This window comes from Sitodiplosis mosellana, unplaced genomic scaffold (assembly GCF_009176505.1).
Source record: "Sitodiplosis mosellana isolate CC-2019 unplaced genomic scaffold, AAFC_SMos_1.0 Smas_scaffold_6226, whole genome shotgun sequence".
Lineage (NCBI taxonomy): Eukaryota > Metazoa > Arthropoda > Insecta > Diptera > Cecidomyiidae > Sitodiplosis > Sitodiplosis mosellana.
Window position 1 is genome coordinate 19,785,927 of NW_022601467.1, and position 22,449 is coordinate 19,808,375.

General features: G+C 36.4%; 5 protein-coding genes across 8 annotated transcripts; 2 read left to right on the forward strand and 3 right to left on the reverse strand.

Moving 5' to 3' along the window:
* The first annotated feature begins 519 nt into the window (after positions 1-519).
* LOC129578835 (mobility group protein 1A-like) lies at positions 520-6,379 on the forward strand. 4 transcript variants are annotated; one of them, XM_055468017.1, is made up of 3 exons: positions 520-679; positions 4,241-4,427; positions 4,654-6,379. In XM_055468017.1, the coding sequence occupies exons 2-3, from the start codon at positions 4,278-4,280 to the stop codon at positions 4,840-4,842; spliced, it is 339 nt and encodes a 112-aa protein (XP_055323992.1). In that variant the 5' UTR covers positions 520-679; positions 4,241-4,277; the 3' UTR covers positions 4,843-6,379. The 4 variants fall into 4 exon arrangements, with proteins under 4 accessions (XP_055323992.1, XP_055323993.1, XP_055323994.1 ...); XM_055468018.1 differs by lacking the exon at positions 520-679 and adding an exon at positions 2,532-2,839; XM_055468019.1 differs by lacking the exon at positions 520-679 and adding an exon at positions 3,516-3,853.
* Positions 6,380-6,858: 479 nt separating this feature from the next.
* LOC129578816 (tumor suppressor candidate 3) lies at positions 6,859-9,088 on the reverse strand. Its single transcript, XM_055467977.1, has 5 exons — positions 8,892-9,088; positions 8,333-8,681; positions 7,630-8,004; positions 7,377-7,539; positions 6,859-7,249 (listed from the first exon to the last, which is right to left on the reverse strand). The coding sequence occupies exons 1-5, from the start codon at positions 8,976-8,978 to the stop codon at positions 7,234-7,236; spliced, it is 990 nt and encodes a 329-aa protein (XP_055323952.1). The 5' UTR covers positions 8,979-9,088; the 3' UTR covers positions 6,859-7,233.
* A 322-nt stretch (positions 9,089-9,410) lies between these two features.
* LOC129578807 (26S proteasome non-ATPase regulatory subunit 11) lies at positions 9,411-11,898 on the forward strand. Its single transcript, XM_055467943.1, has 3 exons — positions 9,411-10,233; positions 10,761-11,243; positions 11,383-11,898. The coding sequence occupies exons 1-3, from the start codon at positions 9,682-9,684 to the stop codon at positions 11,611-11,613; spliced, it is 1,266 nt and encodes a 421-aa protein (XP_055323918.1). The 5' UTR covers positions 9,411-9,681; the 3' UTR covers positions 11,614-11,898.
* A 1,150-nt stretch (positions 11,899-13,048) lies between these two features.
* On the reverse strand, positions 13,049-17,965 carry LOC129578782 (transcription initiation factor TFIID subunit 2). Its single transcript, XM_055467883.1, has 10 exons — positions 17,727-17,965; positions 17,596-17,649; positions 17,368-17,531; positions 15,711-17,300; positions 15,343-15,592; positions 14,811-15,184; positions 14,303-14,683; positions 13,834-14,137; positions 13,532-13,762; positions 13,049-13,430 (listed from the first exon to the last, which is right to left on the reverse strand). Exons 1-10 carry the CDS (start codon positions 17,778-17,780, stop codon positions 13,218-13,220), a joined length of 3,615 nt encoding a protein of 1,204 aa, XP_055323858.1. The 5' UTR covers positions 17,781-17,965; the 3' UTR covers positions 13,049-13,217.
* A 223-nt stretch (positions 17,966-18,188) lies between these two features.
* Positions 18,189-21,145, reverse strand: LOC129578821 (uncharacterized). Its single transcript, XM_055467983.1, has 2 exons — positions 20,120-21,145; positions 18,189-19,923 (listed from the first exon to the last, which is right to left on the reverse strand). Exon 2 carries the CDS (start codon positions 19,894-19,896, stop codon positions 18,472-18,474), a length of 1,425 nt encoding a protein of 474 aa, XP_055323958.1. The 5' UTR covers positions 19,897-19,923; positions 20,120-21,145; the 3' UTR covers positions 18,189-18,471.
* Between the last annotated feature and the right edge of the window lie 1,304 nt (positions 21,146-22,449).

The window sequence follows — 22,449 nt, forward strand, 5'->3', positions numbered from 1 at the left end:
ACATTTGGTTCATATTATCATAGCGAAAAGAAGCGTACAAACACAAAAGTGGAGACGGTTCACAGTGCGACAAACTCTCTACCAAGCGAATACTTCGTCCACAGTGTAGTACATTTGTCATGGCAGAAAACCGCTTGGCTTTCACGACCATTTCCTCTAAAATGAAACGCATTTTTCGAAAATATTTGATGAGCGATTCTCATTTTAAAATTAATCTACAATTCCGCCAAACAAATCCATGATCGAAATGAATTTTTTCTGAACAAATAGTGCAGGAGACGCATCAGTAAAAATTTCCAAGTAAAACCTTCAACGCACGTACATTTTGAATTCTCTCAACAGTTTTGCAGTCGTATGGCTGAACAGCGTCAATACTGTGTGGTGTGAAACATACGGTGGTCTCGTTTCGCCCCATGCCGGATATCGTTGCGTTTCATTCGCACACTGAGACCGGCTTTAAAAATTTTATTGTTTTGATGCTGCAATACTAAGCGTTGTTATTGGCAAATGCGTTCCGTTCGTTCGTCGTTGCTTCGTATTACAAGCACAGTGTACGTTTCTACGTGTTCAGTTCGATCTTGTAGTTCTTGAACGAATAGTCGTGCTTACCGTTTTCTGTTGTAATCAAGCAATTTTAATTGGTTTTTTCTTTGTGAAAATTCACTGTGTATTTCTTCTGGTAAGTAATTTTTCCATTTCTACAAATTATTTTTACATCATTTGAGGACCTTTTTTTCGAAACAAACCAAAAAATTAGATCGGATTTACGTAAAATATTTCGATTTTTCCAAACCACTATTGGCGTGGGTTCTGTTCGCTTATATTTTGTATGCGCCATATTAACATTCTATGAAACTTTGCCCGTACAACCAAAATAAATATTCGATGACAAGAGCGTGTCTCTTGGAAAATTCGTATTGATTTTCAAAAAATTGGCGTAATTCAAATCAATTGACGAAAGTCCCGATAGCATTCGCTTGATTTTATCGATTTTTCTGAAATTTTTCGGGTATTTCGCATTTGATGTCGTCATAAAATCGACAAAGAAAATGGCTTGTATGAAGCATCACTTGAACAAAATGTTCGACGAAAAAATTAAAAATCAAATATCTTGGCAACGCTTGGTCGCAGCGCGAAGCCGTTTTTTGTAAAAATTTTCTTTTAATTTTCCCTACAAAACTGCATAATTACTTTTCGACGCGTCGAATAATTTTAATAATCTTACTCATTTTCGCGCCAAAAAATTCTTCAAACAAATTTCGTTTGAACGAAGTGGCAAAGAGCTATGTCGCCATATAGAATTTTTTTCCCAAACATTCAATACAAGTCAGTCAGTCCATACAAGAGAGAAAAGCACTCGGTTTGTTCGTTCGGTATGGAGACTTGCTAAGAGAGACGCATCACATACCAAACGTATAAAAACGAAGTGTACGCATACACACGAGTATATATTTGGCGTGTATAGAGAACTCTGGTGTATGTTGGTATTGAGTTGCCCATATAATATTCAATGGATCGTCTCGAACAGCTTGTACTCTCGAAACAGTCTTCGTACATTCGTTCGTTCGTAATTTTCGTTGGTGAGAGCATTCAGCAATATGAGCCAGCACTCGAAGCATTTTTATACGAGCGCGTCGCTTCACATTTACCCATGTATTCAGATAATGGTTGGTACCTTTTCATTTTCGTTTTCATATTCACATTTCAATCCATTTACATCGAGGCACACTCAATTCGAACGAAGCTCTTTGCTTTCGTCATTGCCGTTGCCTCGCTTTGCCGTTGCCATTGCCTTGGCTGCATATACACACACACACACACACACACACACACAATATTCAGTTCATCATCATTGCAAACAATATCATTTTGAGCGTTTGTTCGCCTGTTCGCCCATTCGTTGATTCGTTGGCTCGTTGGTTCGTTTGTTCGGTTGTTCAGTTGTTCGGCTCACACAACCAGCAGAGAGTTGTTTATCGCGCATATATTTGCCGTAGATGCGTGTAGAGAGCGAACCACACACACTGAACATTTTCTACTGAACACCGAAAAACAGCGTACGCGTCAGTCGTACAGCCATACTCTATATTCAGCACTCAATACCTAAAGCCCATTGCCCAACAAGCAACTCACAGCCGAATGGGAAATGACAAAAGGCAAAATGTAAAAGACTCACAGCCACACCATACTGTGTGTGTGCTGTACTCGGTTTTACTTTGCTGTATTGCTGTAGCGCTGTGGTGCTGTTGTACTGTGTACACAGAGAGATAGGCTGCGTGGCTTCCCATTTCAGTCGAAACACTCACGAACGCTTTGCTCTACTCTGCACTGTTCGTTGCCGTTGCTGCCGTTGCTGCCGTTGCTTTTGTCGTCGTTGTCGTCGTCCGTCGCACCGCGCGCGCTCTCCTTCCCTCTTGTTCCTCTGCCGTTTCGGTTTTACTTTCATTGTATGCAGCAGGAGCAGGAGCGTTTCGGAAAAGGGCACAAAGCAACACGAACAACGCGATACGTTGTGCACATCACATTACGCCAAACATAGCTTATGTGTGAACTGTACACACCAAACTGAGCATTATTCCATTTGTATCAGTTCGTTACTTCGGTTCGGTGTTCTGCGTTCTGCATTTCCAAAAGGCGTCATATATACATATTTTGCAGCAACAGCAATATAGGTACATATAGTGTGTGTTCTATATCTCAACGACAACAACAACGACCAACCAAAGCCAGCTCGTTTACTTTCCAAGTCATTTTCTCTTCGTACATTGAAAGTGATTGTTTTGCTGTGTGTGCTCTATCCGTGCAAAATAAAATATAACCGACGCTACTTGGTGACTAAGTAAGTGAATATTTAGAATTTTCACCGAACATTTGCAGTTTGTTCGTGTGAATCCCGTCTTTTCATCAGTAAATCGGCGCTATTTTCTGCGCTCCGCTTCGCTTCGCTTCGATTTTTATCCATCGCGCTCATTTCTCGTTTTCAGTTTTTTCCTTCATTTTCGAATTTTTTGTGTTTTTTCTTTCAATTTTTTCCGTTCGCGTTTTACCTTCAATTCCTGTCTTCTTATCCTTTTTGGTAAATAACGTTCTGTGTGTATGCGCGCGTGTTTTTTTTTCATTCGATTCAATTTTATTTCTTCATACTTCTCGCGCTATCTTGCAAACCGTTTCCACCACAATTTTTGTCGTTTGATTTTTTAAATACGAATACGAAATGGAAGCGATTACAGTTTATATTGCATCGACGCGAGAGTCGTTGGATTTTTTGTTCGTTAAAAGAGAGAAAGAGATAGATAGAGAGAGGAAGATATGATGCGTTAATGCAGCGTTTCAAGTTAGCTTGTTGTTGCATTTTTTGAGAATTATAATTTTAAATTTTCGGCTTTAATCGATAATTTTGGCTCATTTTTCCTTCTCCATTCTCATTTCGGCTTCAATCTCTCCCTCTCTCTCTCACAAACACCGTAAAATAACGAAATCCAGTATACAGCCATTTTCAGAACATACTCCATTGCTGTGTGTTCGTTCACACAACGCGCGCGGCAAACACACACAGAGCGCATTTTAACGAACTTTGTAACGTACAGCGACGCTTTGATAATGAGCATGAGAGACTGAGAGAAAACGGTTAGCGTTGATGCGTGCAAAATAATTCAGTGTTGCTTCTCTTTTTTGGTCGGTTACCATTTGATTTGCATTAAATGTGATTTCGATATATATACGCATTTTTTTCTGTTCATTTTTCCGTGGTGTCGGTCGACATTTTTTATTCAACTTCGCTTCGTTGAGAGCGCGTGAGAGAGAATATTAAATACATTTAGCCTCCGATAATTTGAAATCGGATAAAGCCGTTGTGAGTCTCTCTCTTTGGATTTTTTTTTTCAAATTGCCATAGATCAATAATAATGGGGTGGAAAAAAGTAGGCTTTTGTAAGCGGTGTTGTTTAAAAAAAATGTGCGACTCGTAGCAATACAAGCCAACAAAGTGAACAGAGAGTGAAAAAAAAATAAAAATATCCGTTTGGCTTGAGTCGCGCGCCATAAGACTCACAAAAATATGGCTAACAGTGTGTCGACTCTACAACAACGTTTTTTTTATCTTTCATGCTGTAGTAGTAGTTGTTGTTGTTGTCGTAAATCCGTTTTTAATTTTCGAAGCGTCCATTCTAAATATCGCATGGCATTTTCAACAGTAAACTCATGAAATTTGTGGTTTTTTTTCTCCAAATTTTATTTACAGATTCTTAACGTGTGAAATCAACTGAAAAAAAGTAAAGATGGCAGAAAAACCAAAGCGTCCTCTTTCCGCATACATGTTGTGGTTGAACGATAACCGCGAATCAATCAAACGTGAAAATCCAGGCATCAAAGTCACAGAGGTTGCCAAGCGAGGTGGTGAATTGTGGCGCGCATTGAAGGATAAGAGCGTAAGTACACATTGTGAATATTTTATTTGAAGAAAACAAAAAAAAAATTAAAGTTGATTATGAAATGAAAGCGCCATTTTGAGCCTAACCTATTAAAAACACACATGTCAAAGTTATAAAATAACAATGAAAAGATACATACAATAATTCAACACATTTGAAGCGATTGCATTGCTAACGGCATTTTTTCTCTCTCTTGAATTATTTTCCCCTGTGTTTTCTGTAGAAATGGGAGCAAAAAGCCGTCGAAGCCAAAGACAAATACACCAAATTAGTCAAAGAGTACGAAGCAAATGGCGGTGGCAAAGAGTCTGGCAAGAAGCGTGGCTCCAAGCAAACACGAAAGGCCCCAACCAAGAAGAGCAAGAAGCAAGCTGACTCAGAGGATGACGAAGAAGAAGATGAAAGTGATTAGATTAATTACTTGAAGAAGACTTCAGATCAGCGAAACATCCATCATTCGAAGCGATAACAAAACAAAACAAAACAAAAACAAACAAAAACAACAAAAAAATGACTTGAATTGTGTTTTGAGTAAAAAATAAAATATAAAAAAAAAAATGAAAGAAAAATCACACACACAAAAAAATACAAAATGAACAAACAAACAATACAAATGAAATGAAATGAAAAGAAAAAAACATAAGAATCACTTAAGGAAAATCGCATGAACTATTCAATATGGTTTCATTCTGTTCTAAATTTTGAACGTAACTGATTTTGTCTGCATGTTTGAATAATTCAGGATTTTTTTTTTCGTTTCTCTATAATTAATTGTCTTTTTTTCTTTCATTTTTTTCTCGTAAAAGTTCAAATTAAGGAAGATTTCATTCATTTTTCAGGAATAAACAAAAAAAAAATACAATTTCTTTTCTTTTCAGTAGATTTTTAATTTTCTTTCACTCTCATTTTTTAATGAAATAAAATTAAGTTGTTTTGAAATCGTAAATAAATTGTATGTATTTTTTTTTCTTTTCTGGAAAACAAAAACGCATTTCAACACAAACACAAAACAAGAGAAAAAAATACTCTAGACAAATGAGGAAAAAAAACAAACACACACACACACAGCATTAACAGAAATAATTAGATGTTTGAATATTACACGTAGGGATTTGCTTTCAACGAAACAACTCTTGATCAGTTTTAATGAAATAAGATTTAAACAACACAAACACATGAAACAGTAAAAAAAAATTACAAAAAACGAGAAACAATGAAAAAAAATCTAATACACACAAAAATGGACAGAAAAATGTGAGGTTTTAAACAAAGCCAAAATAAAACTTCATAAACTTAGCCATAAATTGATGTCTTACGTAGATGTGAATTCCATGTAAAGAAAAGCATCGTCACAATCCAGATTATATACAGTTTAGAAAGAAAAACACAAGCAGAAAAGATAACGAAGAGAAAGAGAAGGAAACGAAGAAAAAAAAGAGAGGGAAAATTATAGCATTGAAATAGTATTATTCCATCAAGCCCTCTAATAACCAAGACAATGTGCAAATCAAGAACATCGATATCATGTTGAGTTCTATTTCAAAGAGATTTTACACCCTCTTTCGATCATTTCTAATGCTTCTGATCTCAGACTTGGAACCATAACACAAACATTCACTTTTCGATGCAATGTTCAAATTGGAGGATTTTTGATGGAAAATGAAATGAGTTTAAGCTGAAAAAAAAAATACAACAACAACCAAAACCGATAGAGAACTTAACGGAACGAAAATCAACAATTTAACAAAAAAAATTAAGAAAACAAAAACAAAATGGAAACATGCAAAATCGTAATGTTTTACTCTCATTCATAAACGTGCACACCATTGTAATGCATTTACCCAATGTAACGTAACGTTAGTTTAAAGTGTTTGTAATTCTTTGTCACTTTGTATCCTCCCATGTATTTGTTCGAAATGAATAAAGTGAAAATTTCTCAATCCTGTAAATGGCTGCTGTGTCTTGATTTTATTGCTTTCCAGTTGCATACTCTGCTCGCTCAATCCGTTGCTTTCCACATTGGGGTTATTCATTATGTAATCGAAAAGGAAACTTCATTTTCAAAGTCATTGAATGCAAATCGTTGTAAACAGCCAACTGTTGTTAATCTTGGTGCGAAGCCGCCATTTTCATTATTGAATACATGGAAAATAATCATTGTTTTCACAACATACAAGAGCGCGTCAATCAAATTCAACCATAGCTACCGAGAGACCGATGATGCCGATCAATTAATCGCTGCGAAACAAATATCAATATATAAGTAATTTATATACGTAGCGTTTTCGAATCCGATCATCAATTTTTCTGCTTGAATCACGTGATCTACTAGAAACGAATAAGAAAAAATAAATAAATAAATAACGACTCATCGACAGTCGAATTCGTAATTCGACACCAGGTCAATGGTAATAAAAAGACGTGTAAGTTATGGTTTTCGATTTTTTTCTCTCTTCTTCGTCTTGATTTTATTTTTCATTGTTTTTATTGTGTGTTGAAATTAAATTAAATAACAATTACGTAAATTATGTTCAAAGAAAAAAAAACACACACACACACACATTGCGCACATGCACACACATTCAAACGGTGAACGCGTTGTTCTTAACGCCCGGAACTAAATTGCAATCGACTATCGATTTCCTCGGTTTTGTATTTTTAAATATTTTTTGCTCGCATTTTTATTTTATTTTATCTAAAATTTTATTTTCATCTTTATTTGTTTGTCTTTCACAATCACAAAAACCACGGCAAAAAAAAATAGTTCCTGCTTCGAACATAGACATTTAATATGTGAACCCGTTTATTTAAACAAAAAACTGTGGGAGAATAAAGAGAAAGAAAAGAAGTGAATGAGATATCGCAATGAATTTAAATGTAATTTTCAAAATTCAATCGACTAATCTTTCGAATAATTGAATTTAATTGATCAACAATTTTCTTTACCTATATGGATAGCCTTGAGCTTTGGAACGGAATACCGAAAGGATTACGGAGAAGAATATTGCAACTAAAACCAATCCAATAATCGCCATGAAGCGACCCTTTCGTTGATCGGTTTGCTGACCAGCTTCGGTGAGGAGAATCATACCCAGAACAATCATGGCATCTATTGCGGAGGCAAAGAAAGAAAACACATGGCAATGAGTATTTATGTGAGTTGGAGGTAAATCAATTAGATTGTTCGCATGATACTAACTCAAGAACATGATGATGTATGTTTCAATGACCAATTGCGCTTGTGATGATCCATGAATGTAGGCGATGCCACCGTTGGCGCCTCTGTGCATGAGCGGTGGACCACGGATATGGTTCCACATTTGACCTGAGATCATAGCAAAGCAAAAGGTAAGCGCCAAAACGCCCCACATTCGCTTGTTGAACAAAAACTCCAAGTTGTTGCGTCGCATGTACAAGAAACCGCCAACCAATGAGGCAAGCATGAGAATAGCAATGGTACCGGAGTAGTTTGGTGGTCGGAATACACGGATTTGAACATCGGTACGTTCTTGAATCCATTTTGCAAGTGATTCAGCCATGTAGCCAGCACGTTGAATGTCCATGGTATCAGCGGCTATGTAAAACAGGGACGAAAAAATCCATGATAATCAGTTGAGTAACTCACTCGGTGAGATAAGATTTTGACGAAAGAATTTTTTACATGCTCTTTCAGTAGAATCGACTATTTGGATGATTAAGATGTAAAAAATACTTCAGTCACATATTCTGAATGTGATGATTCTGATTCTAACAAGAAAATTCTGAACCATAGCTAAAAGAAGAGAGAACATCGTCTGAGTTCTACATTTTTTTAGTCGAATCCGACTATTTCTACTATTTCGAATATTAAAATTCGTCCATATCTCTCGACTGAATGAATTGACGGCGAACATTTTCACTACCTTTTGGTTTGCCTTTGGCGGGGAAATGCATGAAAACTGGTGCGGTGTTCAATCGAAGCATCTGGAATACGTCGGAACCTTCATCGAAATCGACCATGGCAAAGAATAAATTGTTGGAATAAGCCTGTGAATATCGGAACGAATTGGCTAAGATTGTGTATTCATCGTGGGCGTGTCGGCAGATAGCGCATTGTCGGGCCGGTGCTAAAGCTGTAAACATTATCACAACAGAATAGTTTCTCGGTGTGGCTCTCACAAAATCGCGGAATTTTTGCAAATTAAATTTCAGCACAGGTCGTTTGGCATTCATATCCGTGAGCAGTTGAACTCGTTCGCCGAGTGTTTGCGGCTAAAAAAATGGAAAAAAGAAGAGAAATCAAACCGTTAAACATGTTCAATCGATGGAACATTATCTAAACAAACATAATTGGGAACATGACGTGTCACATAAAATACTTGACGTTCCAGCACCACATCACACATAGTGTGTACGAAATGGAATTGTGAGCGGCTTTTCGTACATTTTCCGCGATTAATCACAGCATGAATTAAAACTTACCGAGCCGGTTTTTCGTTGCCCATCCGCTGGTAACCATTGTATACAACTCAAAACTATAAACGATAAAAATATCAATTGAATTTTCATTTTGCCTACTGTATTCGCCTACGGTTCCCTACACACAATAGCGATTTTTTTGTGATTAGGAACTGTACTAATGTCGAATTGGGCCAATAATAATAAATATGTGAAACGTCACTCGACATTTCAGAATTACAGATTTCGGTAACAGTGTTACCATGTAAACAATATTTCGGAGTGAAATTCGAACGGCCATTTCATAGCGTCATGGTACATGCGGCGACCGAAAAAAAAATTCCAATATGATTTTAACCAATTGTTCGTTTATATCTCGTTGATTTTTCAAAAATAACCAGGATAATTGCCCATTTTACTGGAAAAAGAAAACGAAGAGAAAAGGAAATCATTTTTGTCCGTTGTGGGCTCGCTATTGCAGTAGTGAACAACGTACGTTCAAATGAGAAGTTGATCTAGTACAAAATTAGCGTGATTTGTGGTTGTCATGTTGTCAGCCCTGCGAACGATGACTAGCGTTTCGCACTGTCGTGACAGTTTGATGCAATATCACTCTAAGCGATTTAAAGTCGAAATTATTTGTGCGAATCTAGATCACAAGTTATTCCTTTTTGTACCATTCGTTGCCGACAAATAATAGTTTATACTCCGATAAATTCATAGAGATCATAGATATTTTGATAAAAACCAATTGAAAACAAAGCAAAAAAACACGAAAACGAAACCAGATTTCAACTAAAAACCATCATAAACCATGGCTGGTGCGATTTTATTCGAACGTGCCCAGGCATTGACGTCGGTGAATCGTGAAGAGGGCATTTCTCTGCTCAATAAAATCGTACGCGAACAAGAAGTGGCCGAAAATGATGAGGAGCTCATTCGTATCAAAGAGCAAGGCATCTTGCAATTGGGCGAACTTTACAAACAAGAGGGCAAAGCAAAAGAATTAGCCGATCTAATCAAAGTGACACGTCCATTTTTGTCTTTGATCAGCAAGGCAAAGGCAGCGAAATTGGTGCGTTCATTGGTTGATTTTTTCCTGGATTTGGAGGCCAGCACTGGCATCGAAGTGCAATTGTGCAAGGAATGCATTGAATGGGCCAAACAGGAGAAGCGCACATTTTTGCGTCAATCGCTTGAAGCCCGTTTGATTGCATTGTATTTCGATACTGGTTTGTACACAGAAGCACTGCAACTCGGTTCGGCCTTGTTGAAAGAGCTCAAGAAATTGGACGACAAAATGCTTTTGGTCGAGGTGCAACTGTTAGAAAGCAAAACATATCATGCATTGAGCAATTTGCCAAAGGTAAGTTTTTTCGATTTTTCCTTTTTTCCGTGCTTTTTTCAGGGCTCAAAATACAAATTCACAATGAAAAACAGTGTAACCAGTTTTGTATATTTGTGTCGACGATACAGCACAGAGAAATAATGAGAAGCTATGGCTTCGGGGCGCTTTGTGAGGTTAGAAACAAAGGTTTTCGTATATTATTGTGCGTGTGACGTCAACCTTAACACAAACGTTTCTAGCGCAATGACGAATCGTCTTTGTTATTCTATATGCGGAAAAAAAAACTGGTTGCTCGTTGTTTTTATTTTGTTGTGTTTTTTTGTTCTTCGCATTCTGATTTTATGGATTTATTTGGGCATCGTACTTCCTTTGTTACGACGAATTTAATTTGTTATCACGAATGTGAATTTAAATGAAAGCAACACGATTACGGGAAAATGATCATCAACATGATTGAATTAAAATGTATAAAAATGCGCGAATTGAATGAATTTATGGAAAAATATTGATTGAAAAATGCAATTTTTTGTGCTGTTTCGATTTAGGCTCGTGCTGCGTTGACCTCTGCTCGAACAACAGCCAACGGTATTTATTGCGCTCCAAAGATGCAAGCCGCTCTCGATTTGCAGTCAGGCATTTTGCATGCAGCTGATGAACGCGATTTCAAAACGGCTTATTCATACTTCTACGAAGCGTTCGAAGGATATGATAGCGTTGAAGCGACCCGGGCATTGACCGCGTTGAAGTACATGTTGCTGTGCAAAATTATGCTCGGTTTGGCCGATGATGTCAATCAAATTGTTAGCGGTAAATTGGCAATCACCTACTCCGGTCGGGACATCGATGCGATGAAAGCCGTGGCCCAGGCATCACACAAACGATCATTGGCCGATTTTCAAGTAGCCCTCAAAGAATACACAAAAGAATTGGAAGAGGATGTCATTGTGAAGGCTCACTTGGGAACCCTTTATGACACAATGTTGGAACAAAATTTATGCCGTATTATCGAACCCTTCTCACGAGTGCAAGTAAGTGATCAAAATGTATTCATCGTCCTCTTCTCCCTCTCTCCTCCTCCCGCTATTAACAAAACACTCATGACTGAATAGCATAAATGAAACCGAATCCACATCTAATAACATTTTCTTTGGTTTTACCTTCGTTCAGGTTTCACATATTGCCAATTCAATTAAACTGCCCGTTTTGCAAGTAGAGAAGAAGTTGTCACAGATGATTTTAGACAAAAAATTTAGCGGCATTTTAGATCAAGGCGAAGGCGTGTTAATCGTATTCGAAGAGACTGCCGTCGATAAAACATACGAACGTGCTTTGGAAACGATAACAAATATGGGCAAAGTGGTCGATACACTCTATCAAAAGGCTAAGAAGCTCTCGTAAAAAAATTTACGGAACAGCGCTCTCTGAAATCAAACACACAGACACAACAACAACACATACACACACACACACACACACACACACACACACTATTCGAATTGTTTTGCTGTTCCTACTTATGTGTACTGATAATAAATCTATGAAATGAACACGAGATATTCTTTTTCTATGGAAAATTCAACGTACATTTTTTTATAAATTGAAAATAGAACAATAAAATAACGATAGAGTGCATGCCCTACCCCGAAACCTACCTTCGCAACCGCATTGAACACCCCCCCGAAAGAGAAATTATGAATAAAAATAAAGAATGGAACAACTAAAAAGAAAATATGAATGTAATTATTACTGCACGGCTATAAAATCAGAGAGTTTAATTTATGGATCAGTGAATAATTGTTATTGCAATTTGACCAATTTGTTGAGTTTTCCTAACATTTTCTTGAAATTATTTTTTTTTCTCTTCTTCATAACAGCCGACATATTTTCTATGCAAAACCAATCTTTCGTCTACCCGTAATTAATTATTAATAATATAACAACAACAGAAATGAAATTATTTAAAAAAAAACTACACCCGAAAATCGTGTTGCAGTGTTCAGACTTCATGCAACACATACAAAAAAATTATAAAACAAAGAAAATCTTGAGAAATAAAATGAAATTAGAAAAAAATACGACATTTCTTTCAATATTATGTTTTATTATTATAATATTATATGGGCTTCCTAATGTCAATTTCCCAAGATAATCAAACTCAAATAATTCCAACGGAATAAAAGGTGTCCCCCAATCGGAGAATTTTTCGACGTTTTTGAACCGACGAATAATTGAAATCGATCTCGTTCTATTTCTTCTACCCAAAGATTCTATGCGTATTGACGAATTTCTCAGTTGTTTCATCGATTAAGGAATATATACTAGGTCATTGTCATTATGTCCAGGTTGATTTGCCGAACCGTTTAGTCTCCTGAAAAATCGTACACAAAATAAACTTGGTGTTCCAGTTAAAGAGTGGGAAAAGGTGTGTTCACTTATCAGAAAGAAAAATGTAGCAGAAGGTTAGCTCGTTTTCTTTTTCTTCCTTTCTGTCGCTATATTAAATGTAAACTAAATTTAATTTTGTACATTTGTTCGTCTTCAATTTGCAGTATAAATTCAATGGAACAAGCAGAGTACATCAACAATGATGGCTTTGTATTAAATTTGTTTTATTTTAAAAGCAGTAGCAATAATCAACGTAAGATCACACATTTTACCTCGGATTATTCAAGCATCAGTGATGAGATGTGAGAATCACGAAATGGAAGGAGAATTAAATAGGATTAATTTGTAAAAATATTTATTATGCTGCGCTCACTTTTTTTTTACTGATGATCAGAATCACTTGTTCTCAATTTCTAATTGAAATGGGAACAAAAAAAAGCACACATTGTTTGCTGTTGTAATTTTTTATTATTCCAAATATAATTTATTTAAAATGTTTCTTAATTGATTTAATACGCTAACAAAATGTTCTGTTCAATTGACGCAAACAACATATATTTTACAATTATTCTGTTTGTATTGTTTCGATGAGTTAAACAAAATTGCTGAAGTTAATTTTACATTGTCGAAGTTAAATCTTGAAACGTTTGGTTACTATTGCTAGAGGTTTCGGCTGAGCTAAGCGTTTCGGGTGTTTCTTCTTTGACTAAAAGTCGTGATATATTCGGGTCTTTCTTTTCTTTCTCCTTTTTCTCCTTATCCTTGGTCTCTGTCTTGTGCTTATGCTTGTGCTTATGTTTATGCTTCTTCTTGTCCTTCTTCTTTTTCTTCTGCAAATATTCGAATTTTGGGAAATCAATTGCATTTTAAATGGGATGAACAGGAAATAAAATGGAATGCGTGCAAAGGGAAATGTGTGTGAATGGTTTACCTTAGATGTTCCATCGCTTGCTTTCTCTTTATCTTTCGATTTACTTCGGCTGTGACTGCTGCTTTCATCATCATTTTTGAACATGCCCGGCTCAAAACCAACTGGACCGGAGCTACCCGGCAAAATCCCTGGCAACGACACTGAATTATCGGAACAGAATTCAGTTTTAACTCTCTTCGCATCCGGCTGTCGATTGTCCGCATCCATTTCAGTTGCATCCCTCTTTTCGGTCTGTAACACGTTTACAAGTGAATTTTAAAAATAATTTCGAATAAAAATGGTCATTCTTTTCGATAAATTGCCTTTACAACGATATCATCAGCTGGTTCTTCTTTTTCTTCGGCTGATCCATTGACCGGTTCAATTTCTCCATCTTCGACTGCGACTGGTTCATCGACTACCGGCGGTTGAGTAACTATGGTATTCTCAAATGGACTGGCCGAACGCCTGACATCGGTTATTTTTGGAATTTTCGGAATCCTTGGAAGACCCATCGATAATGGCATTTCATTTTTAGCCAGGCAATTTGGAGTCTTTGATCCAAACATGGAATAGTATAAATCCACGAAGTTGCACCTCATTTGCGCATTATTTGATGTAACAGTACTGCAAGGTTAAATTTAAAGCAAAAAAATCTTTTTTTTCAAATTTGGATGCAAAGGTAATTTGAATCTCATTGCTAATCAGTAGGCTAAATGCGGTTTACAATGAAATCATAATTTAAAATTAATTGATATTTAAAAAAAGAATTTTTCCAAAATGTAAACGTACTTCATATTACGCCAAATTTGTTCGACGAGTTTCTTATTTCGGTTGGGCTTTGTAAATGGTGGATTGTCAATTAGCAATCGAGCCAATTTGTGTTTGGCCATTAGATCGGGATCGTGGCTGAGAAGATCCAATAAGTGCTTTAAATCATCATATTCGCCATCGACCTTTACAAAATCCACCAGACATTCCATGGCTGCTACGCGTACATCAATGTACTGGCCATACGCAGCATACGATCGATACAATTTCGGTGTTGATGGTAAATGCCCGCATTTTTGCAATTTTCGAATAACTTTCAAACAGGAAACTGTAACACAGTATTTGTACGATGGCAAATGTTTTTCCAAGTTCAGCAGCCGTGTCACTTCTTCAAGAACGAGCCTGAAATTACACAAGTAATGAATGAGCTTAAAATAAAAACGGACTACTTTCGAAAATATAATGAAAATAATCGTGGAAACGATAAGAAAATTATCTTAATGATCGATTATTCAGTTTGAATTCATACTTTGCATCGGTAGATAAACTTTCCGCAGTGATTGTGGATCCTTGTTCGATCATCGATACAACTGGTGTGATTGACTCTCCCAGTGCATCGATTAATGCAGCTCGATAATAGTTATCCGAGTAGTGATTTCGTGTGTTGTCATTATACTTGAAGAGATCTAATAGAAAACGCATCACATCGAGTGGACAAATGCCATGAGCCGTCCTCAGTCCAGCCATCGCCACTGGAATAGTCTTTTGCAGGTGATACAATTGAAAATTTGCGAAATTATTTTGTTTAATAATGTGCTGTGCACTGAATGAACCAAAAAATTTTCGGAATATTTGCTGCATCGCCGGTGGTCCCGTCCAACTCGTTACCATTGCATTTGCAACCTGAAAAATGGGCATGCGATTATTTTAAATGCGGATCTTAGTAGACTGTACAGTGTACACCTAATAATAGGTAAAAACTCAATGAATGTTAACCCAAAACTAACAAAACCATAAAAGCGAAAGAAAAAATGTGAATAAACTAGAAAAAAATAATCTACATCTTTCAAGCAATGGGCCGCTTTGCATCTGACTTTGTAAAAGCAATTGTTGTTCTCAATAGTATCGGTGAGTGCTAGTCGAGTAGCAGCGGTTGGATATTTTTTCAATGCAGCGATGGCCGCAAACTGAGCCGTTACATCACGCTCGTGCCGCAATTGGAATTGCCATTGAAAATCCGGCTGTTCTATTACAACCGAACGCAAAATGATCATTTCCGGATCGAGTCGAATCCATAGCACGGGAGAATCACTGAAATTATTCCAAAAAAAAACAACGTCAGTTCACAGAATGAATAATAATAAAAGAGATGTGAAGAAATTTATTGAAAGAAGAAGATAATGCAACATTTTCCCTCCTTTGAACATACCCCATTGGCGATAAGTCCATATCGACTTCTTCTCCGGTACACAATGGAATTTTCTTCTTTTTGTTCCTTCTGCTTTTCGAATGGCACGTGATATCGGCCTTAACCACCGTATTTTCGATTTGTAATGTGTGCTTGAATGTGCCGTCCAATTCTTGCAATTGAATCAAAAGTGGTCCAACGTATTTCCTCACACCTTTTTGATTAACACAGTCTTGTCGAATTTCCAATTCGATTGTATTCCTCTTCGCATTGAAAACCGAAGTCAATAAGAATTTGGCGTGTCCACCAGTGCGTACCCATTGGTCCATGAACACCGACATATCTTTGCCGGTGACGGTAAAAATGGCTTTAATGAAAATATTCGTGGAAATGAGTAGGTGATGCCAAAGACCGCTGGCAGATGATTGGCCGGCTGCATTAGTGGCCAATGCCAATTGCTTGTTAAACACTTGAATGAGGAGCTGTTGACCGATTCGATGCTCCAACATGCGAATAACAATGTGGGCTTTCTTGCGCATCGCCTCAATGTACTTGGGTGACATTGTGTGCATATTTTTAATGGGAAAATAGTGTTCGTCTGGTTGTTTTGTGATACTTGTAGGCGCGTTGGTTGACACCGGCAATGGAGCCGGTGGAACGGATGGATCCAGAATGATTCCACCGTATTGTTCTTCGTATTTCACCACTTCGGCCAGTTCCTCTTGAATCCATTCGCGGTATTCATTGTTACCGAAACACTTTTTCGAATACAATCCGCACATGTATTCGGCTATACCTTTGGCCAACCAAGTGTCTGACCAGTGATGCATCGTGATGAAACATCCGAAAAATTGCTCGGCAATCGCAATGGACAGAGTTTTTCGTGTTTCGTATGTTTGATCAATGATAGCGATTGAATGAAGTAAATGCGTCGATAAAATGCTCATCGTTGAATAAGCCCGAACGTTCGAACCGATTTCATCGACAAACACTTGCTTGTAGCATGTGAATGGGTATCGTGTTGAGAGGATTTCTTCGTAAAATTCAAATGCTTCGTGCATATAGCGCACGGTATTCTTTAACAGTGGCAACAATTGCGGTAGGCAAAAGTGAGTCACTTCATGCATGTGTGGATCGACATAAATTTCGAATGGACCAACGGCCAATGCTATATTTGGCGCACAGACCGGTACATTAATGGTGTAATGATATGTTTTTCGTCGCATATCTGGTGTCATGACCACATCAGTTAGTTCACCACATGAAACTGCCGTCAAATTATCATCCACAGTGAATTCAAGTTTCCATGTGCATGGCTCAGCGTAGCTGTCTATGCACGGGAACCATAATCTACTTGAATTTTCCGGTGCATAGGTGTACAAATGTGATGAATTGACTGCGGTCGGATCATCATTTTCAACGGTCACAAAATGCATGCCTCCATCTGGATTTTCTAATGAAAACTCAATGCCAATACGCAACTCTTTGCCATCGGCCACAGCTTCACTAGCTTCTGGTGGTATAAGAAGCACCAATTCACCCGCACAATGATCTGGATCAACACTTTTAGCCGCTTCCAAGTGATACTTTGAAAAATCATCCAGCGCCCGACTGTTTTTCCAAAACAAAAAGGAACATTCATTGATTCATTACTTCAATTGCTCGGTTTTTGACTTACGTTTCGGTATCATCTTGACAAATGTTCAAGAATGGATCGAAATATTCGTACGGAACTTCGATGTCATCGTTAAAAACTACCCGATAAACACGGCATTGTTTTGCATTCAAATGGATTGCTTTCAGCTTGTTCTTCGTTGGAATGATGGTTAACTCAACAAAACCCTAGAACAATAAACAACAAATGAACTATCTTTGAAGGCAACTTTACTACTAATGTTTTACTTACGATAATGCTTTTCTGCTCAAAACTGATTCCAGTCAAGCTAACAATTTGGTGAACTGTAAAGAATGCAACACAATTTTGTTAATTCACACGTACTCGAATACGACTAGACGTCAATTAATTGGAGATACTTATAATTTGAATGGTCTCATTTGCTCATTCGGAGATGATTCCATGATTGAACCCATGGCTATCGAATGCTTATCCGCTTTTTTTCGCAGTAGATCACTTAAAATACCACTTTTTGTGGTTTTTACACAAAAATTCACTCAATATTTGTGAGTTTTATCAAACAATTTTCGTTTAAATTCACACATCTGTGTTCGGAGGCACAATTTCACAACAAATTGTCACCAACCAAAACAGTTTGAATGCGAGAGTTCTCAGCAAAATTTGTGCTGAGTGTTTCAATACAATTTGACAAGTGTCGAACAAACAATCGTGAAGTTGGCCGTCATCAACGACATCTGGTGCAAGAGAGTAACCACACGCATGGAGAGCACTTTTTGAATTTAAATTCTCTCTCTCACACACACAGCATTCGCTTGATTCCTGCTTAGTGCCATCATGTTGTTACGTTTTTCTTTGTCGATTAAATGAAAAAAAGAAATGTTTTGGGTTGAAAAAATTAAATTTTATTAGTAAAATTCTTAAAATACAATGCAGGTTTTAATATTCATTTTGCTAACAATAATCAGTAAGATAATAATGTTCATTAATCAAAAAGAGCAATCCTTTTGTACGAAAAACGTCCGAAAGGGTTTGAATGTCTCGTATTTATCGTACTACTCAAATCAATTATGAATTAAGCAGCTGTGAAATGGAATGAGTCAATAAAAATATGAATAAACAGTGAAAAAATATTTGTAATCGACAAAATCAATCTTCAATACGTTCCAATTTGATAAAGCGTCCATAAGGATTGCTCACTTGGCATTTTTCAGAGCAAATTCCTCTAACTTGATCGATCAATGAACGACGATCGGTTGGACGACCAGAAAAACCATAGAAATTTAATCTTTCCAAAAATGTGAATGTATTTTCAAATTGATCATACACATAATCAATATCGAACCAGCTATTGGCGCAAGTTAACTCGCTTAAGGCTGGTAATGCTTCGTGCAACATCGTTGGGTCCGTTAATGTGCCAAGAATTTTACGTTTCAGTGTCAATTTCTCAATTGTTCGGTTCGTATTGAAAAACATCATAATTGACGGATCATCATAATCGCATTGATCGTGATGAAGTTCGTATTCACCATGTCCTTCCAATGTGAACACCTTTAATTGTTCGAATAAAATGGGTATACTTGGTATAGTAGTATGCCTAACAGATGTCATGCAATTCATTCGGAAAAATGTCACATTTCGAAAATAAATTTTCTCTTCATTATCTGAGTACTCATTATTATAAAATGAGCCTTCGGCCAGATTTAATGAAACATCAAGAGATTCGAGAGACTGTAAATTATCACTGATCTCTCGTAGAAATACAAAATCATTTAGTTTGATACTCAAACTTTTCAAATGTGGATTCAAACGCAATGCAGTGGCAACAGCAGATTTGTAGCTATCATACGTCATTGCAACCACATTTGCTAAAGTAAGGTCCAATTCTTGCAAATATGGAAAAGTATCCGCTATAAGCAAACCAAAATATGGCATTGGCCCAATCCGCAAAATACGTAATTTCGGATAAATTGAGTTCAAACATATCGTTTCGTTACACTTTTCACTAATTATAAGTTCTTCAACATTTGAAAATGTTTTTTTATATTGATTTATTGCCCTTGCTTCAGTTATCATCTTGGTTAAAGATTCGGCACAGAATTCACTCACGTACTCCATAATACGATGATGAGTTTTATAACCATCTCCAAACCAATCGAAACCGTACATAAAATGCAACTTTTTTATGATTGGACCGAAGCAACGTAGCATTTGAAATATGGTTTTTAATTTCAAAATATTTATTTCTTCACCTACATCTGATAATTCGTCGTAAACTGGTCCATATTTAGTCTCCTCCGGTCGTATGCATATATGACGCATACCCGGACTGGGTCTAAACAAAGGGCGACTAACCAAATTTCCTACATCAATTTTGACCGATTTTCCGGCGTATTTTTGCATGAATATTGTGTAAGTTGCACGTTTAAGATATTTGTTTGCATCTGCCACACTAAGCAGGTCTTCTAAATTCAAATACATAAAAATCTGTCCCAGGCAAAATTGGTTGACATCCGTAATTTTCGTTATATCAAATTCCAGGTTTTGTTCCATTGTTTTCTGCTCGGGTTTCATATTTTTCGCCAGGGTATTTAATTTGCGCTGAATTTCGACAAAAAAAAATCATAAAATTAACATCAAAAGAAAAAAACAGGAAAAATCCTACTAAAATTAATGAACGTATTGTATGACATGAGAAAATTGCGTTTTCAATCGTGTCTTTTTAGGAAAATAAATCGCTTTTTGTCACATCTATTCATATCACTTCAAATGTATGAAGTTGTTAAAATATACTCACGAATTGAACAGTGTAAACTACGGAAATAAACTGTACACAAAAATGTTTGTTTAACAAGTGTTTAAGGTCGTTGCTAATCGTTTTTCGATTAGTGCAGACGTGTCAAGTTCATATGTCTATGCTGTTAAGTATGTATTAAAAAGTACTTTCGAATAACTCCTTATTCATTCAGATGATTTTTCTTTTTTTAATTTGAACAGAAAAAGAAAGTTTCTTCGCCAGCAAATCACACCTGTTCACCTAATCCTAAAGAGATTCTCTCTATTGAGGACATAGTTCTGTTCGATTTTACACATTGACACCAGTTTTTTTTTTCACTCCACAAATTATTTTTATCGATTGATTTCTTTATTATTTATTGAATTTAATGTCTACCCGAATGGCCGACAGTTCTACAATTGTGGCAAATTAGTTCGGAAAAGAGTTTGTACATGGTATTGTACTTCGCATGAAAACCAGTGACTTTTCAAACAAAAATTCAATGACAATTTTTTTTTTAAACTAATAGCAATATCTCAATTAATCATCAAATTTCTCAAAAGCAAATTCAAACAGTCAAGAGCAAAATTATAATTTTAATTTATCAGTAACAGTCTTAGACTTGCAATCAATGATATGCACAACTAAACTAGATGTCCAGATAATCAACAAAAACAAAACCAAAAATATTCAACAAAAATAGGAATTAGATCGTTAGATATAGTTAAGATAATAAATTAAAAATTAATAAATGATAAATAATGATGAAAAATGAAGAGTTCGAAATGTGAACTACTTTCATTTGGTAATAATCCAAAAAAATTGAACTAAAATCGGTTGGAGCAAAGGTTTGGAAACTGAATGAAAGAACGATTTTTCTTCTTCCTAAACTAATGTTTGCTTAAAAGAGTACACTTTAATGTGACAACGTCTAAGTTGGATGCCAGGCACTCAACTGAGCTCGGGTGGAAATTGTTCGTTTTTATTTAGTGGCCGAAACGCTTGGAATCGTACAAGAGTTACAAAGAGCAATATCCCTTCACGATTTTACGATTGTTGAGGATTAGTATAAATTAAACCGGCCCATCTGTTGTGATCGTAAAACTAATGAAGCATGACACGATGTTGCGACTGTGGTAAGAAATGACACATTCTTCGTGTGAATGGAGCGGCACAACATGCAGCGACAAAATAAGATCAATAGTATAATAATTATTGCAAATCTTTTTCGCGCGTGCCGCCACATATTTTATGTAAACATACCAACACCGTAGCGATACAAAATTCAATCGAAAAATGTTACTTGGCTTTAGATTATTCGAGCGCACATAAAATGGTTATAAAATGAGTCTTCGTCAAGCAGTCAAGTAACATCGAGAGTTTCAAGAGACTGCTAATTACTGATCTCTTGAAGAAACAGAAACTTACAATTTTTGTCAATATTGGAAAAAATCCGCTTTTTAATTTCAATACAATTATTTCATCACCTACATCAATTCGTCGTACATCTCGTTCATACTTAGTCTCCTCCGTTCGTACGCATGCATGATGCATATCGAGATTAGGTCTTAACAAAAGATGACGTTTGAAATTTTAACTGAGTTATTATGAAGTCTCGAAGGAAAAGAGGAATAAAACGAAATTTCAGAAAGAATAATAAAGTCTCCTATGGAAATATCCATAAATGTAAGTGTATGAAAGCTTAATGAGTATTCGAGCGCGTCGATCATTATCATTGTATCAGCAGTGATTCAACAATGCATCTGAAATCGTAATGCGATCATCTTATGTCTCATGCAAACTGTGCGCGTCACATAATTGGAATACAACTATAAAAATGTTATCGATATGGGTCAAGTTTCCGCAAATTATTGCAAAATGAGAACGAATAATATTTGTTGCAGATGCAAAACAGAAGCTAAAACACTCGCACAACGTATTAATCGTATTGCACATTTCATTCTCACATCATTCTCTTATCAAGAAATTGTAAACTTTGTTCGTCTGCAGTAAACCGATTCGAAATGAATTAAGAACATTTCGTAATGATTTGTGCATGGATTTTGAATGGCATTAGAACTGCAAAGAGAATGATTGAATGTTCCTTTGTATACTTGGTATATTTGTATTATGTAGTACCAGGTGAATATAAGATTGTGTTACCACAATAATAACAGGACTTTGTCGAAATCGACAATTGATGAAATTGCTAGTTCAATCAGTTCACAGTTATTTAAGGATTTGATAAACGAAATGTGAGCTCAGTGGAGCACGGCAAACCAACTAATTAGATGACGAGACGTTCAAATTCTAACACGGAATAAAACTATGTCTTTTCTTGGCGGTTGTGC